Source organism: Triturus cristatus, chromosome 3_1 (genome assembly GCF_964204655.1).
Source record: "Triturus cristatus chromosome 3_1, aTriCri1.1, whole genome shotgun sequence".
In the NCBI taxonomy this organism is placed as follows: Eukaryota; Metazoa; Chordata; class Amphibia; order Caudata; family Salamandridae; genus Triturus; species Triturus cristatus.
Window position 1 is genome coordinate 677,809,644 of NC_140583.1, and position 17,196 is coordinate 677,826,839.

Genomic DNA, 17,196 nt, shown 5'->3' on the forward strand with positions numbered 1-17,196 from the left:
CACACTATGCTAAGGCTGGGAAGTATATTTCTTTTTAATTGTTTTATTACTAATAGTGGATGTTAAGTATAAGCTGTATTGATTATATGAAAATGCTTAATAAAAATAAATTAAAAGGTATTATTCTTAGCTGGCATGCAGAATATGCAAGCCACTGTTCAATCGCTCCATTAGATGTTCACCTAATTGGAAATGCAAATTGATTTGCTACAAACTAACAATCAATTTGTTGCTTCATCAGCTAATAGGCTGGGCAGCTAAGGCAATAGGCCGTACTCAGCTGGAGTATTCAACAAATGTAATACACTGGAATGTAACTGTCCAACAACTTTAGATATCCTTAGCACCCTGCCAGATATGCCATGAACTACGGCAAATGAACGGAGAAGTGGCACTGCCGCGAGTAATTTCATCTGTGGGCCATCTCCGCATTTGAATACTGCCGCTACCACACATGCATGTGCTCCAGTACTAAAAGAAGTTACACCTGGACATCAATCCAAGGCTGAACCTAAAGATACGCGTGGACCCACCACGTCTTATTTAATTACTGGTGAAGTGAAGGAAACGGTGTGGGTATATGGAGTACCCATTTCAAATGCAAAATAAAAAAATTCAAATAGCCACACAAAATGGCTGAACAAGCTTAATAATGTTGGTAAAACAGCAGACTCTATCTAGGCAGACACTTAGCAAGCAGATGTGAGTGGATCTTAGAAAACCAAACTCGTACTCAACCCAAGTACTAGGAAAACGTGTGCGCTCAGGCCTCTCAGAGTCAAAGCAAATATGTGGCCGAAACAATACGCACACCAATATCACAGCCTTTTATAATATGAGATAGCAAAACAGGTACAAGATCATTTTGTCATTACAGTAACAGAAGTATAAAGGCTACTCTGCAATCTCAAATTCCTTTATTCCACTCAAACTTGCAAAGGTCAGGATATAAGTAAGGGATCCCTCAGAGAAACAGTCTGACATCTGTGCAACTAGAAGGGGGCATAGCACTCCTTCAATAAAAGTTTAAAGGCCCCTCATGTGTACATCAGGTAGGAGTAACACACATGGGTGCTCGTCTCCCACACAAAACTATTGCGCCCAATTTTATACACTCTTCATGAGTTTCTGGATGTATTTGTTAAAAGGCCGACAGGCTCCCATGCATGATCATTGCTTTTTGATCTAGAACGTGCTCTTAACTTGAGAACGATTGTGAAATCGATTTCTAGTGAAATCATGGCAAGATTTCAAGACCGTTACAGGCCCAGGAACTATTAAAATATCTCAATTTCCTTTCTATCACATGTTATGGGAATGCCCAGCAGTGAAAGACTACTGGGGAGCCTTAATGAATTGCATGCACAAATTATTAGGGGTGGAAATATTAACCTCACCCAAGTGGTGTCTATTGAACGTATGGGAAACTACTGATTTATTTTGTTTTTATTTTACGGTGTTTTATATAGCGCGAACCTGACCCGGTATCGGGTATCAGAAAACTTTACATAGTACCATTTGCGTTACTGATCTGAATGTAGAGAATTCTTGGGTAACCCTGGGGATGACTATTGCAAAACGCTACATTGCGGGATTGTGGAGAGTGCCAACAGCACCATCCCCTCGTGACTGGGAAAAGTATATGGACTGGTGCATGGTGGCCGACAAAGTGGTCTACGAAAGTAGAGGATGTCCCAGGAATGGGAACAACTCTGGGGTAAATGGAATATCTATCAGGGAAGCCTGTGTGCGACTGCAGACCTGGGACTTGATAAATATGGTGATCATATGGACAGGAACGAGTAAGGGAGCCTTGCCTAATGGTAGAAGTGTGAACCTGCATTTCATATACCCTGATACTATCCTTGTTAATCTTGAGAAATTGCCGCCAAATGCTGTATGTCTTCAATAAAAAGAAATTTAAAATGTATATCAATTCTGAAGACACTTAATAATTGGGATCACAGTCATATAAATGGAGAAATTCCACAGAATCCAAATCAGTCACCTGGATTTTGAATGAAATAGCCGATCACATATATATAGGAGGAGAGAGCTCTTTGCAAACTGGAATATTAGTAATGTCAGGAGAACTAAAGACGCAGGTCACTGGAGCTGGGCACCACAGCACTCTCTCCAACAAGTAAGGTATTGTCCTTGCAACAACAGTGGAAGACCAAGCCTCAAGCCTCCATAGGAAGTTGCCCAACTAAATTTGCCTTGGAATGTAGCCAGATTCCATAGGTTATCAAATGGCAGTGATGCAATTCCCTTATCTCTATTTAAAATATTAATAGTATAAAGTAACCCCTGCTGTACCTTATAAAGGTTATTATGGCAAGTGACCAAACTGTCCCACAACAGTATGAAGCAATGTGACTACGGGCAGATTTTCTTTTTAAGGTCATGGAACTGCTCGGTGACTTGCACTATTCTTGTAACATAAGGCAGAGGGGATTTTTCCATATAATACACTGTAACACCATCCCTCTTCCCAAAAATTGCTTAAATCCTTTGTTTTGTTCTTTCAAGAGATAGTATGGTTAATTGCAAAAAGAAATTTGAATCCGTTTAAAGAAAGTATGATTTTTTTTAAATGCAGATGGTGGAGAAATATGCATGGAGATAAACATGTGGCTATACATATCTAATTTCTACTGATCCCTGTTCATTTTAGAAAAAACATACCAGAATAATAATCCACTTCTCCTTTTAATTGTTTAAACTGCAGCTGCAATTATGGTCTGTGGCATGCGTTTCACCCTGGCTGCTGGTTATTTCAGCAGACATTGTGAGGGTACAACTCAACAGTAATAAGTTATTACAGTGGAGCAGCTACATCATGTCTTCATTGTGGGTAACTAGATACATCAAAACTCAACTGTAATAAGGAAATTATGTCCTTTTAGACTGGGTTTGTATTATTCTCTGCATGCACAAATTGTGTACAAAGGACCTAATCCTCTTTGATGGCACTAGGCACTTTTTGTGGTTAAGGGTGTGAGCATATGTTCCTCCCTTTCGAGCAATTTGTTTTTAGCAATTAGGGTAATTCCTTTTTTTGATAAGGCACAGTAGTCCAATTTAATTTGAGTGAGAGTAGTTATTTTATTTCCATTCACCACTTTATTGATCCATTTCACTCTTTTTTCTTTACTTATTTGATAGAAGGTGTTTAAAGAAAGGAGACAGCCGACACGTGTTTCGCCAAATGTGGCAAGTTGAGCCAGGGCTTTCTCAAGGCTAATCATTACATTTCAAAAGTCCTACAGTCTTACGACACACTGCGGGAGCACCTTGGTTACAGATTTATCCTGGGACCTATCTGATAAGCGGAGTTTTTGATGTTGTCACATATTGCCTTGAAACAAACCAAAATGTATTCTACCCTCGTAAGACTGTAGGACTTTTTAAATATAAATCAATAAAGTGGTGAATGGAACTAAAATAACTACTTTCACTCAAATTAAATTGGACTACTGTGCTGTATCAAAAAAAGGAATTACCCTACTTGCTAAAAACTCGAAAGGGAGGAATATATGCTCACACCCTTAACCCCTCTTGTTAAAACGAGGCTGGAAAGGTCCGGAGCTTCGAACAAAGTTCCTCCAGTACCTTAGGAATCCATATCCAGAACCAGGATCCCTGGACTGTTCGCTTTTCCTTGAAACCAGGCACTTTTTGTACCGCCTCACTAAAACTAACAAGTAAAGTCATTCAGTCAGTGGCACTGTTATACATATGGATGAAACCAGGGGAGTGCAACTTTGGTAGAGAGCGGCAAATGTGCACATTATGAAATTAGAAGGATGGAACTTTTGTTAATGTTCAGTTTACGATTGGTCAAAGTGTATACTAATCCCACCTGTACTATTACGACATTTAATATTGATTATTTTTAGATGACTCATCTCTCCACAGAGTGGTAGCTGTTTATTTCAGCATTGAAGAATTAATAAAATGGATGAGTGATTACTAGAACATTCCCTTCAGCTCCAAGCCAGTTCAACAGCATGATGCTTTTGGAGACTAGCTTCTCAATTCTTTGCATTGCTTGAACCTCTATGCTCTCGGCTGTGGTTCGTTTCAGACATGCTGAATAGTTCCACCCTGCATGCATCCCTTTCCATAATGTTGCAACTCGCTCACATTCATTGCCGTAAAGATTTTCAGAGGATACTAAGTATGGAAGTAATCATTTTACCCAAATAAACACAAATGAAGCATGTTTTAAATAGGTCTTCCGGAGCAGCCCAACTGGACGCAATGGCAAGAATTCCGCAAATAATGAAGGCCAATAACAAAATAAGGCACCCTAGCAATGTGGAAAGATTTCAAGATGACAAAGTAGCTGCTAAATTTCTTAAATTTGCCCAGTCTGGATGAAAAGTATGGTACTCAACGGGTCAGAGCGGTAGCGTTGAACTGGAACAGGAAATAGCCAGAGCACCAAAATAAAAGTGGCTCCCATCAGTGAATTAAATAGCTAAAAATCGTGGCCCAGGTTAGCAAAGTGGGGCAGTTTTAAACTAGTAAAGACACACTGTTTGTTTAAGAGTTTGCAAGGTACAGAAAACTGCACGAATTTAAGCTTGCTGCAGCCAATGATTGTTTTAATATTTGGATAATCAACAGTTAAAAGCAGTCCTGCAGAACTAAAACAGGCCCACACCCAACCAAAAAACAGGTCCACACCTTGATCTATCGGATCAGCCCATTGGGCACTGCCCGATTGCCCAATAGGTCCGTCCAGCCCTGCAGAGTGATCACCTCCCAGGATTGAATTTCACGAGGGGCAGAAAATTCAGTGAGGATTTCAGGCTGTGCCAAGTAGCCCATGGATTACTTCCATTCCTTGAGAAGTGCACTTCTAACAAGAAATAAAAGTGTATAACAAGCAAATGCAGAGTTTGAGCATATCTGCGAGGAAATGTAGTTCATAAAGAGAGTATACCAGAAGGTAGTGTGAGCGGATAAGATTTCTGTGATTAAAAGATGGCTGCCATCTTAGAGGTTTGATAAAAAAGGGACACAAATGTTGTTTGCCTTTTAGGGAATGGTCCAGGGGTGGATCCTCCGCTATGGCGGAGGAGTGTCGTCCCCCCTGCCAGCCTCAACATTCTAAAAGTAAAATGTGTATATTATGGTTTTATTTTTCTCGAATGAGGCTTGGGAGCGGGGTCATCGCGGGGCAAGGCAGAAGGGAGAGTGGTGAGCACTGATTTAGTGCACATGGCGGTTTGGCCGGCCATCTCAGGCTAGCTAAAGCATCATGCGCAGTGAAGCGCTCTCCAACCCCAGCTGCATTGCTGGGTTGGGGACAGCAGTCACAGGCTCTCAGCCTCCCTGGGAATGCAAATCGAGGGTGCTCAGGCCAATGCTGACATGGCTCTCATGCATGAGAGCAGCATCGGGATTGGCCGCAGGGGAAGCTGGGAGCCTGTGCTACTGCGAGGAAGAAACAGAAGAGCAGCATTTTAACGGTCGCCATGCGGCAGGTAAGTTTTGTTTTTTTTAACTTTTTATTTTACTGTACTCTATGTCTATTGTCGTCCCATTGCTCCCAACCCCCGCCACTCAGACGGCACAGCAGCCGCTACTGGAACGGCATAGCCACAAACTTGTGCAATCAGTCAAAGGAACAATGTCCCTTCCATGTGTACCGTCAATGCATATTGTACGTTAATGGCCATGGCAACAATCCATCTGAATCGAATTTCATTAGTTCTATTATTGAACTGACAATTAAAAGATTTGTACGGATTCTAAGGGATTACAGATCTTCAGGGGGGACATGGGCCAAATTACCTTCCTGTCTGTTTATTTACAGAGAAACCATTATAACTTTTATGCGAGCATTGTTGAATAATTAACTGTGTGGTCATTCCGTGCAGTATATCCATGGAGGTTTACCAGAGTAGCACAGTGCAAGGTTAAAGGCATTGGTAGACAATGTGTGTGTTAATATTGAGAAAGTCGATGTCAATGTGAATAAAGATACATTTAGGAATGAAAAAAAAAAAATCACATCTTCATTAACGAATTGCCCATTGTGAGCTCCACGTCAATCCAGACTCAGAAATACATAGGCAGACTCTGAAACCTAGGCCTGAGGCCACTGATTGACAGGTCACAGGTGGGGCACCACGTAGCTGGCAGACAAACGTTCAAAGAGGAAATCCCTGATCAATCCCACAGATAGGTACAGCGACACCACAATGGTCCAGGGAGATTGGCTCCAATAAAGCACACATGGCTGAAGGGTTAGGTGTGCTCCCAAAACACCATAAAGTCAGATGTCACATCAATTAGGAACATATAGACAGTCAGGACACAGTACACGCAGTGATCACACACTGCCCATGCCGGACATCTTGACACGTTACCCACTGGCTGCACTGTGCACACGCAAGGTCGAGGCCCACCTGGATTACCCATAGAATAAATTTAATTTGGGACTCTAAAGGCAGTGGTGCACATTCCCTACCAAACAAGGATTGCCGGAACTGTTTATAGCATTCAATGAATCTATATAAACCCATCTCAGAGATTGATTGTCTCAGTTTACAATCCTCATATCCTATGCCTGTAACTGTTCTCCTGGCCACGTTGTTTAACTAAACTAATCGTTTCTCTTTGCTAAATGCCTCTTGTTTTTTCAAGGTATTTTATGTTCAAGCAACATGTGGCAAACGAATTGGACAATCAGAGTACTATAGCCTCATGGTGAAGGGCAATCTGCACCAAATGCATTGAGGGGAGTTTACAAATTATCATTATTACATTTTAACGACAAAGAAATGTTCATTAGTGAACATGATCAGGGTGGTGTTTCTTACATGAGAACAAGCAAAATAAGAAAAGGAGAATCAAAATTAAAGTAAAATATGTATTTTGTGGACAAAACCAAAGATTTGAATCATGCATTGCTCACAGGTGTGCCAGAGATGCTACCCACAGTTCTATGCAGCATCCTAGATACCAAACGTACTCAATTCCTAGTGGATCTTTCATGTGGCAGGCAAAATTAAATGTAAACAGAAGGATTATACAGGTATTTATAAACAGGACTGCACACTCAATAGAGCCAAGCAAACAAATAATTCCTACCAGGAACACTGACCCTCTATAAAGCCAAAATCCATTGAAATGACAAAGGTGGCCCAAGCAAGCAAACTCACATGTTAAATACTTTAGCTGAAGTAGGATGGTTACTGTCTATAACACATAAGCTAAAAAAACTGTTGTAGTATGTAAACCGTAGCTTTCGCCACCATGCCTACTTTATAGCCTCACACATTATTTCTGACATATAATAACAAATTACATTACTGATGATCAACCTTCAAAACAGACAAAACAAGAAACACCAGCAACTAATACACTAACCACAGTCACACAGAAACATATGAGTTGAAATGAACACATAGGATGACACTTTGTCAGAATGCCGAGTAGCCATGCATCCTGTTGACAAGAAACATGCCTCATTAAAAAAAAAAAAAAAACATGCCCAGACCAATACAATTGTGCAAGTATAATCTTGACTTGAAACACCTTCTTAACTACTAAACAATTAAAAGTCTCACCTTGAACTACATGCTCACTCGAAGTTTAATGCCATGTGCTTTCTACCTTGCACTGTTGGTGGTGGGGTCGGGGTTACTTGAATGGCTGTATTTCCTGACATTTGAGTTTTGTAATATAGGCACTGATCACCTGGTGTCAATCTTAACTAAAAACAACATAAAACACAACTAAGGCTCCCAGATTTCTGCTTTTACTCATTTTTGCAGATAAGTACAAACAAAAAACAATGCGTTTCCTGGCTGTATTTATTTTTAAAAGTGGAAAAATACTGAAAATGATGCTTCTTCTGAGTGGCTCGCCATGCTTTCTTTCGTGAATTTCTGGCCTTCAACTGAGCAGCATGGGGAGTTAAAAAACAGGACGAGATTTCCTTTAATACAGGTATATGTTAACGTCTATATGAAGTATGATGGAAATATTTACCTGTTTGTGTAGTGTTTAGTTATATTTGACTGCTAAATTTGTTAAAACGCTGCAGGCAAAGTATGAGTGTATGTTCATCAGTTAAATAAATGTGGAAATATAAATATACAATGTTACGACATTTATTTTCCAAACACAATAACTATAGATAAATACCAATAAGATGTTAATAAAATAAATGCCATAAAACCGGGAGCCCTAATCAAAATGCTATTGTAAAAATCAGGATCATTTTTTTTATTTTTTTATTCCTACTCATCAGAAATGTTTGATTAGTGGCAATAATTTGGGGTTCGAAGCCATTGGTTCCCTCTGGAAAAAAATGTCAGTGAGAAGAGAAGATGAACAGCACTGGTTTGTGGTGGATTCTTGAAATTCTGAGATTACCCTAGAACAGGAAAACGATTATGGAATGTCGCAGGGTGCTGGGTGCAAGTAATAAAGTATTTTGTAGCTTCGGGTGACTTGCCAACTATACAACATTGCCACCCAAGGAAGGATCAATAAGGATAATCTTTATTTCTCATTATCAAACCGAAACATTGTAGGGGCTTCTAACATAGCCATTTAGGTTAGTGGGGTGTTTATTGACACATGACGGACCACTCCCAGCTGGCTACCCACCCCCCACAATCCCCAATCAAGGCTTTCTCCCCCTAGTAAAAGAGCAAAATGAACCACATATATTGATTGCACAGTGTTCTGCGGAGTCAATAAATGCTTGCAAAAGGTTCAGTATTTAACTGACTTGCTGCGTTATCACCAAATCCTTCTTCCGCTTGACCTGTGAATTCAGTATCCAGGACCCTAGAGAGGAAGCCGAACAAAACTTGCATTGGTATTTCCATCTTATCGATTGCCTCTTTTTCAAGCAGGTCAACTTCTTGATTCAATCTGGTTTCTTTGCCTATTGCTACTCTGCACCAAGATAATCATCCTAAAATACATCAGTGTGTTCTTACGGTAACTTATTATATTCATAATCATCTGATACGTATTGTACGTGAATGCCAGTTTAAATGGCCTTCAGTGGGTCTTCCTTCAGATGAGACGAAGGATGTAGGGAGAGAAGAGGAAGAATGAGGCCGTAGTTTAGGCCAGGTCCCTTGATATCACGGTTTCAAGATCACCCAGAATAGAAACCATCAAGCTCTTGCTGGGCAGGGCATGCCCGTTGGCTCAGCTAATCCTGTAATGAGCAGATGATGTATAGAGATCTACTGAGAGGTGCCACATGGTTTGCACGTGGGAAGTGGAGCTACCCTCTCTGAAGCCTGCAGCCACTTTGCCTTCACACGGTTATCTTTTCAAGCCTTGCACTACTTTTCCCAATATTTGGAGGGTCCCCTCCCCCCACAAAGCCGTTTACAAAATCATGCAGGAGCCTTATTGAACAACCCCACCTGCCAGCTCATATACTTGGAAGTGCTGGATTCCACACACTGTCACTCATATTTAAACTTTGCTACGCGTTAGTTGGGTGATGCGCCACTCGTTTGATGGATTTACCCAACAGTGGTTCTATCAGAGTCATTTGCGCTTCCATTAGTTGCCTGCTCTTTGATCTGCTTCCTTGCCTAGCCTGGCGGGTGCACCCTCAGACAGGGCCATAGTGCGGTCAGGCTTCTTCCATCGGAAGAACTCAGGGTGCCTTAGAAAACGCAGATGCCATGCTCCATCTATCACGAGCCATAATGCCAAGCCTGCCCCTCGCTGTCTACTAGCACGCGTAGGTCGGTGCCCCCTTTATCCACATTAAAGCATGGTATCTTTAGGCAATCTCCTGTGATCATTTCACCTTATACTACCTAAATTATTGACGCAGTTCCTTAAAGTCTTCCTTTGCATAGGGACCCTTTCTTCAGAAATGCAATCATCCTAGGTCTTGGGAATATGAGGGAACGAGTGGTGTGGGAGGGCTAGACTTTAGGGTCACTCCATGTGTCAAGGAACTTGCTACAGACATCTAAATTTAGTCAGCAAATCTTATTGTGTAAATCTGGTAAGGTAGCTCGTGTGGTTCATGCACCTGCAACAGAAATACATGTGGGTTACATGGTTTGAATCTTCATAAAAATCCGAAGGAGCGAATGTGATGGCTGGTGAGCATTTAATTATCATGCAGTCACTGCTCCCTATCCTAGCAGAACAGCCAGCTCGGTCTATGGCGGAGATCCTTGTGGAGCCCACAGGTCAAAAGCTCTAACCCTAGTAAAAACGTTCCTGTGGGGTCAATGCACCCGCTGCAGATACCTGCATGCAGGGCCGGCTCAAGGGCGGTGCGATCGGAACCACCGCACCTGGTGCTGACTTGGGGTGGGGCCCCATGTTCATCCTTTTAAAAGCACCTGATGCCATGTACATTGTCCCAACATCGATAAAAATGACAACTCCGGTGATTAATGTTCTTCCTGGAGAGAACAGAGCTTTGTCTAGTAAAGTTTTGACTCATCACAGAGCAGAGGGTTAATATTTCTGCTGCAAAGAACGTGTCCCATTCACATCACAAAGTGCATATAATATACAAAGTTTTTCTTCGGAAGAGGGGAGAAAGGCCCCTATCCCTTACTCGCCAGGTAATAAGCGTTAGTCGAGAGGTACTGGTTCTTGCCCAATGACAGGGGGAAACCCCTATCCCCCTAGTTTTAGCAAAAGTTCTGATGGGTTGTCAAGGCAAGATTAGTGTATTCTGATTCTTGGAGGAAAAAATTCCAATTCAAAGCAAGTTGATTTAAACGTGAGCTAGTCCTTTATTTGCACTCATACATAGGGGTGGGTATGAGAAAAAACCAAGGGGTGGCACAGCCAACACGTGTTTCGCCCCCTACATGGCCTATAGGCCTGGGGCTTCTTCAGGGCTGTTCATTTTAAGGGTAGGTAAAAAACATTTGGGATATGCGAATGCATATGACATGTTAAGCACAAGAGTTAAAGAGAAAACAGGCCAGTGAGTCAAAATGTAAGAACGTTAATGGGAGAAGAAAACAGAAAGAACAATAAGATACACATTTAGGAGTAATGTTTAACAGCGGAGAATTAGTAGGGAAAAGGATAGTGCGTTATATAGAAGAAAGCCAAAGGAAAAAAGAAGGGGGGTTTGTTTTAATTATTTGGAGAGGTCACGTGAGGGTTAGTGTGGACGGTACAGTAGGTATCAAGAATAAGTAAGTTAAAGGTACAGTGTGTGACATATTATAGGATACAATACAATATTGTGCATGTCCATATTAGAGAAAGAAGAATCACAGGACGTAATGGAGGTCATCAAGACCAAAGAAGTCAAAGGTTCCATATGCCACAGATCATTCGAGTGTATAAACAGAAACATTGTCATATATCGAGAAAAATACGTTATTTGTATCAATTTACAGGGTAAATGTAATGTGATCCACATACGCGTAACGGTATGAAATTTTCGACAAGTCATAGAGTATGGAACACGAGAGTGAATAAATAACAGTGCCAAAAAAGTATACATTGGTGAAGAACAGCAATGACGAAACGTATATATGACACATTGTGGGCCAACAAAACATTAAAGTTTGGTGTGTAAATAAGTAAAAGTTATATATTTACAGGTTTGTACCGGGTTTGTACCGGGTCATGGGCATCAGGGTGATGAGTTGATATTGCGTCGGTAGGGTTTGTCACGAGAGAGAGGATTTAAATTAGTCTTTATAATGGAACTGGTCGTAGCGCATGCAAGGCGAGTATGGTGATATCTCAATTATAGACGAGAAAAGTGAGAAGGCTTAAAGCCAAGTGGTCGTGATTCAGTGATCAGGTAAAATCAGGTGGCGTGGTTGTTGTGTAATAAAATGCTCGAGGTGAGTATCTTGGTTGGTTGTACGCGAGATCGTGAATAGGGTAATCAAGGAGGGAATTTACAGGCGTCTGAATCATTCGAAAGAGTTCATTAACGTGCACTAGGTATTTCATGCGTGAACTTATAAATCGGCCGTCAAAAAGTCGAGGTCGGCAGCACGGCAAATTGTGGTCCCAAACGGGATAGACGTATTTATATTTACGTGGCGCGGTATTGTGAGGGCATATGTAAAAGGTTTAGCGTGCTCTTGAATGATGAAGTTAAGTAGAAACTGATAATACAGTGGTGACAAGACTTGACGTGATTACAGCAAGACGTGATCAGAGAGGCGTTTTCACTGTGCGTGTTTAATTTTAAATTTAAAAGTATAACAAAATACGAGTATTGTGGTCGTGCAGATTTATATTTTACAGTGATGGTATTCGTGACGAGTGAGGTATTTAAGCGTTAGAGGCAAGGAAGGGCAGAGTAGAGCTTACCGGGTATTACTGAAAATGGACGTTTCCACGATGTGCTAGAAAGATATAGTCGGATTCTAAGGGGAGGGGATCAAAAAGGAGAAAAGAAATCCTTAGTTCAAAGAAGGAGGTAAAGCCGACGGGAGTAACTGCTTCGTTGCAATGCTTACCTCAAATCTTGGCTAATGCCCGGTACGAGTGTTCTGTTTCATTCAGTTCTGTTTGTGCGCTTAGCGGAGGCAGCGTAAATAGCGGGGCTCATGGAAGGACATCCGGGTCGGGACCCGGAAGTGGCCTGGTTCGTGCGGGAGCGCCATTTTGGATAGGGAAGGGGACGGGGGAGGTAGATTGGCCGTTTAAATGTCATGTTAGTAGTCAAGGACAAATAAAGTTTCTAGTAAGAAAAATTATAAGGATTTAGTTGAGTTGAAAGGGGCCAATGGATCATTGGCCATTCAAGAAGGTGCGTAGAAATATAAAGCGAAATTCTAGGGGATACCAAGGGTCGGACTGTGGAATGGTTCTGGATATATAGTGTAGATTTTGTACAAAATACTATTCAGACACATTTCCAGGGGAATGAGAGGAAATTCTAGGTTTTAAGATAGGGATGTTAATCATAATGGTTTCACACCCTTCTCCCATTAACGTTCTTACATTTTGACTCACTGGCCTGTTTTCTCTTTAACTCTTGTGCTTAACATGTCATATGCATTCGCATATCCCAAATGTTTTTTACCTACCCTTAAAATGAACAGCCCTGAAGAAGCCCCAGGCCTATAGGCCATGTAGGGGGCGAAACACGTGTTGGCTGTGCCACCCCTTGGTTTTTTCTCATACCCACCCCTATGTATGAGTGCAAATAAAGGACTAGCTCACGTTTAAATCAACTTGCTTTGAATTGGAATTTTTTCCTCCAAGAATCAGAATACACTAATCTTGCCTTGACAACCCATCATATAATATACAAAGGTCGATGGTTTACCGCTTTTGTCAGAGATCCTTTTGTTATTTGCAGTTTATAAGCTAAAATCCTAACAGTGAGCTATTAACTGCCAGCAAAGAGCTGCATGCAAACTGCAAGGAAAACATTAGAGCTCTATATTTTTGGGCCAGAGTTTCATTATCCTAATATTGCAAAAGGGGTTCATTTGGGTAGAAATCAATTCTTATTATTAAAGAAAACCCCTAATAATGGTGTTACATTTTAAATTCTGAACTTGTGCTTTTCCAGTTCAAGGGCCCTTTAACTATACTGCCTACCAGTATGGATAAAATGTGAATCTTACTCCTTGTAGGCCTCTGTCTTATGTAACTTTTCCTATACACTGATTTGCACACCGATGATTACGTCACACACGCATTGCACAGAGGCAAAGTGTTCTGACTTCTTAAACTGGTATGCGTGGCGCTATAAAACTATATGAAACGAAGTGACAGTGGTTATGGAGACTTGAGAGACACTGTCAACTAGAGGTAGTGAGGGAATCCGTGCGGATGGGGGTCATTGAGGGAGGGGGGGCGCCAATAAACATTGTCGCACAGGGCGCCACTAGTGGTAAAGCCTGCGCTGCCTGTATGTGCGCTGCAGGTCATGAACTGTAATCATTACTCATTTCAACTCCAATACGTGTTAGTAAAAATTGGTTAAAAGGGTTCCGTTCAGTTTTCTGAAACATAAATCCTTATTCATGTGTCAAAATACAGCTTATGCGGCGTTAACACAGACAGACAGCCAGACGTACATACATGAGGAGGCTGAGAGGTTAAGACCGCGTTCTTCGGTCCCTTTCTGCCAGCACGTAAAGTATCTACACACACAGTCGTTTTATTTCTTTGCAGGAATCCTAGGTCGGGCAGGTGTGTGGGCGTCCAGCTGTGCCACCTCTGGCTTCGGCACCGACTGCCGCAGGACATACTCGGACAAACGAACCAGGGTTTTGTCCTCGAAGTGAAACATTTGGAGCTGGGTCTGCTGGCGGGAGGGCAGGGCATACCTGCCCCCCGGCGTTGCACTGCACACGTTGAATGTGCACAGGCGCTGCTGTATGTCTCTTGGTGCACCTATGTGGGGCCAGGACCCAATGGGGTGATTCGCCAGAGCCTGCGGGTCCACAGCCCGCTTCTGGCAGAGGGATCCTGCCGGTAGCTGAACCTAAGTAGTTCCTAGTTCATGCCAGCGCTGAACAAGGCCAACATTGGCAACTCACACCTCTTGACACCCAAGACGTGCCTCTATGCCAACCGCTCCTTTATTCCTGCTGACTCCGTTTCTTTTAGCAGCTCCGTTTTTTCTTTGTTATTTCCGTGCCTCTATTCACCTATGCACACATTTTAAGCGCAAAAAACTCTTAACACGCTCCGTCTGTGCACCACTCAGATAATGCTGCTTTCTTACAAGCTGTGCCCCTAGGAGGTCATAATAATTTTGAACGTCGTTTGGGAGACTAACGTATCAGATTAGACGCTAGGGACGTAAGGTCACGCTGGAAGGGGAAAGGTGATCTACTATTCATTCAACTTCCATAACAGAGATCCTGTTTTTAGACCCACACTAGCTTCTTCTGGATATCCTGTCACGGAGAAGAGGAAGTAAGTAATCTCTTGTTTCAGTGAGATCTTAAGGGCGTCCAGGGTAATATTGAATGCATTGAAGAAATCAAATTTTAAAGTGGGAGAACGTGAAGTACGGAAATAACAGCGGGGGCTAAGGTAATCACAGCGGGGGTCTGGGTGGGGGCGAGGAACTGCTGCAAAAGACCCTGTTTGGTGCCTAGTGATAGTCATGTGTGATTAAAAAAAACTGAATGGGACAGTTAACCCTGAGCGCCTCTGCACATCCACACCACTCGCATGCACAGGAGCAGAGGTCCACACCAGCCCAGACGCAGCACTTACACCGTGAAGTGGTAGACGAAGCACTTCCAGCCCGTGGGCCGCTCCAGGAAGTTGTAGATGCGGCCTTGCACGTTGCTCCTGGTGAGCAGGGGTCGGCGCGCGCTGTAGATGGACATGCGGGGGTCCATGCTGACGCGGGGGATGTTGGTGGTCACCAGCACCGTCTCGTCCTTTGGGTCCGGGGCGGGGGGCTGTCCGTTGCCTCCCGCCACTTTGCGTGGGGGCATGGGCTCGTATTGGGCATTGGCTGCGTTCTCGGCCATCTCCATAGCCGACTGCTTCTTGTGGCTGCCCCGTCTGGAGGACAGTGTCCGGGACAGACTCCAACGCCGCCGTTCCGGAGAGAGGGACATGGGGTGCTCGGAGTCCGGGTTCCTTCCCGAGGTGCTCCCGCTCTGACCTCAGGATCGGAAGGCGGGGGTGCCTGGGTGCCTCGGTCCCTGGTGCCTCAGTGTCTGCCCCAAGGTGCTCCCTCCTTGGAAGTTCGTAGTCCGTCACTGGCAGCTCCGGTCTGCCCTTTGGCGGTGGAGCTTGCGGTGTGTTCCGGGCACTCAGTGCCGAAGCGGGATGGGGAGAAGGTCACCAGATACCGACCCGTATCGGGCCGGGCACCTCTCAGAACTTGCTTTCAAACTCGGGCATGGCACAGAGGGGAGTCCTGAAGAGGAAGATCCCTGCCCCTCCTCCTGCGCACACCGGCTGGGAGGGACCTTTCCACATGCACTGCCCAACTTCAGCCGCAGGTCCCCTCTCTGACTCCCATCTGGAGGCTACACCTAGGGGTCCCTCGCTCCCCCACTGAGAGTGAAACCACTACTCAATCCCCCCTCCCCTGCTGAGGCTAAAGACCCAGGTTCTTCACTCCCTCCAGTGAACACACACCACCGGACGGGGCTCGGCTGCTGGGGCTTCCGCGTGCGGGTCCAGGCGCTCCTCGCCTCCGCTACTCACACTAGCGATCCCGGTGAATTTACATCCGCATGCCCCTGTTTACATTCCCGCCTCCCCTTGTCAGCCTTCCCAAACTGATACAAAGTTTCCCCGGTCTCTGTAGCACATTGCAGTTTTTTAATTTCAAGGGGGGAAACTCCTCAAAGTTCCTGAAAGTAAACAAAACAGCCAATCTTCCTTTGTAGATTAACAAGGAACAACCAAGGCGTGAGTGAACAGTGCTTCTCCGCGGTCCTAAAACCCGTATGATTTGTACAGTTATCCGCTCAAACCTCTCGTGGAAGCTGCTGGCCTGTAGACCTGACGAGCCGCAAAACAACGGCAGACCCTGTTCTGCGCGGGAGCTGTTCCGTGTCCGGCAGGGCAGTTTCCACTCACAGTCCGGCACTTGTGATTCGCAGCTCCCGGTGGGAGACCGCACAGCAGCAGTACGCTCTAACGGCGACCAGCTTTCAAGTGTGTTTTACGTGTTACATTTCAATGTTTTCAGTGTTCGTATGTGTGACATGTAGCCCATTATGTTTGACATTTCAAGTGATACTTTATTGCGTGGAGAAAAACATAGTTAACTCTAAAACATTTGTTTTATTTCTAAAGTCACTTGTTTTGTGAAATGTTCTGGCAACGGCCTTGAAACAAATGCAGTACCTTTGTAACTTTTCCCAGTGTTGCTGGAGAGCAATAGTGGACCAGCCAGCTACTTTGAATATAAGCAAAGGAGAAACCAACTTGCAAGTGTCTGCATGGATTACACACGGGCTTTGACTCATTCATTCATTATTCATTCATTAAGTCTTTATTCGATTAAAAAATCATAAAAGACACAGCATCACAATATATAAGCCACACCAATAAATTAGATAAAAAAGCATTAAATACACCAAGACTAGTATAGTAACAGTAAATCAATAATAACAATAAAATCTCATGACCCAAAAATAGCTTTTACGATTGCAGATGATCTAGATGATTCCTCCTTATGGCCCAACACGTGGACCAGAACTTTGCCATGGCAACCACAATCACCTCCTTGGTATCACACTTAAGGAT

The 17,196-nt window shown here is 43.3% G+C and overlaps 1 protein-coding gene across 1 annotated transcript in view; it reads right to left on the reverse strand.

The window, feature by feature from the left end:
* KCNQ1 (potassium voltage-gated channel subfamily Q member 1) overlaps nt 1-16,529 on the reverse strand; it is an 872,274-nt gene extending 855,745 nt beyond the window's left edge. The window contains exon 1 of the mRNA XM_085644751.1: nt 15,196-16,529. Within this exon, the coding sequence (XP_085500877.1) occupies nt 15,196-15,548 (353 nt within the window). The 5' untranslated portion in view covers nt 15,549-16,529. The remainder of the gene's footprint in view (nt 1-15,195) is intronic.
* Nucleotides 16,530-17,196: the final 667 nt, after the last annotated feature.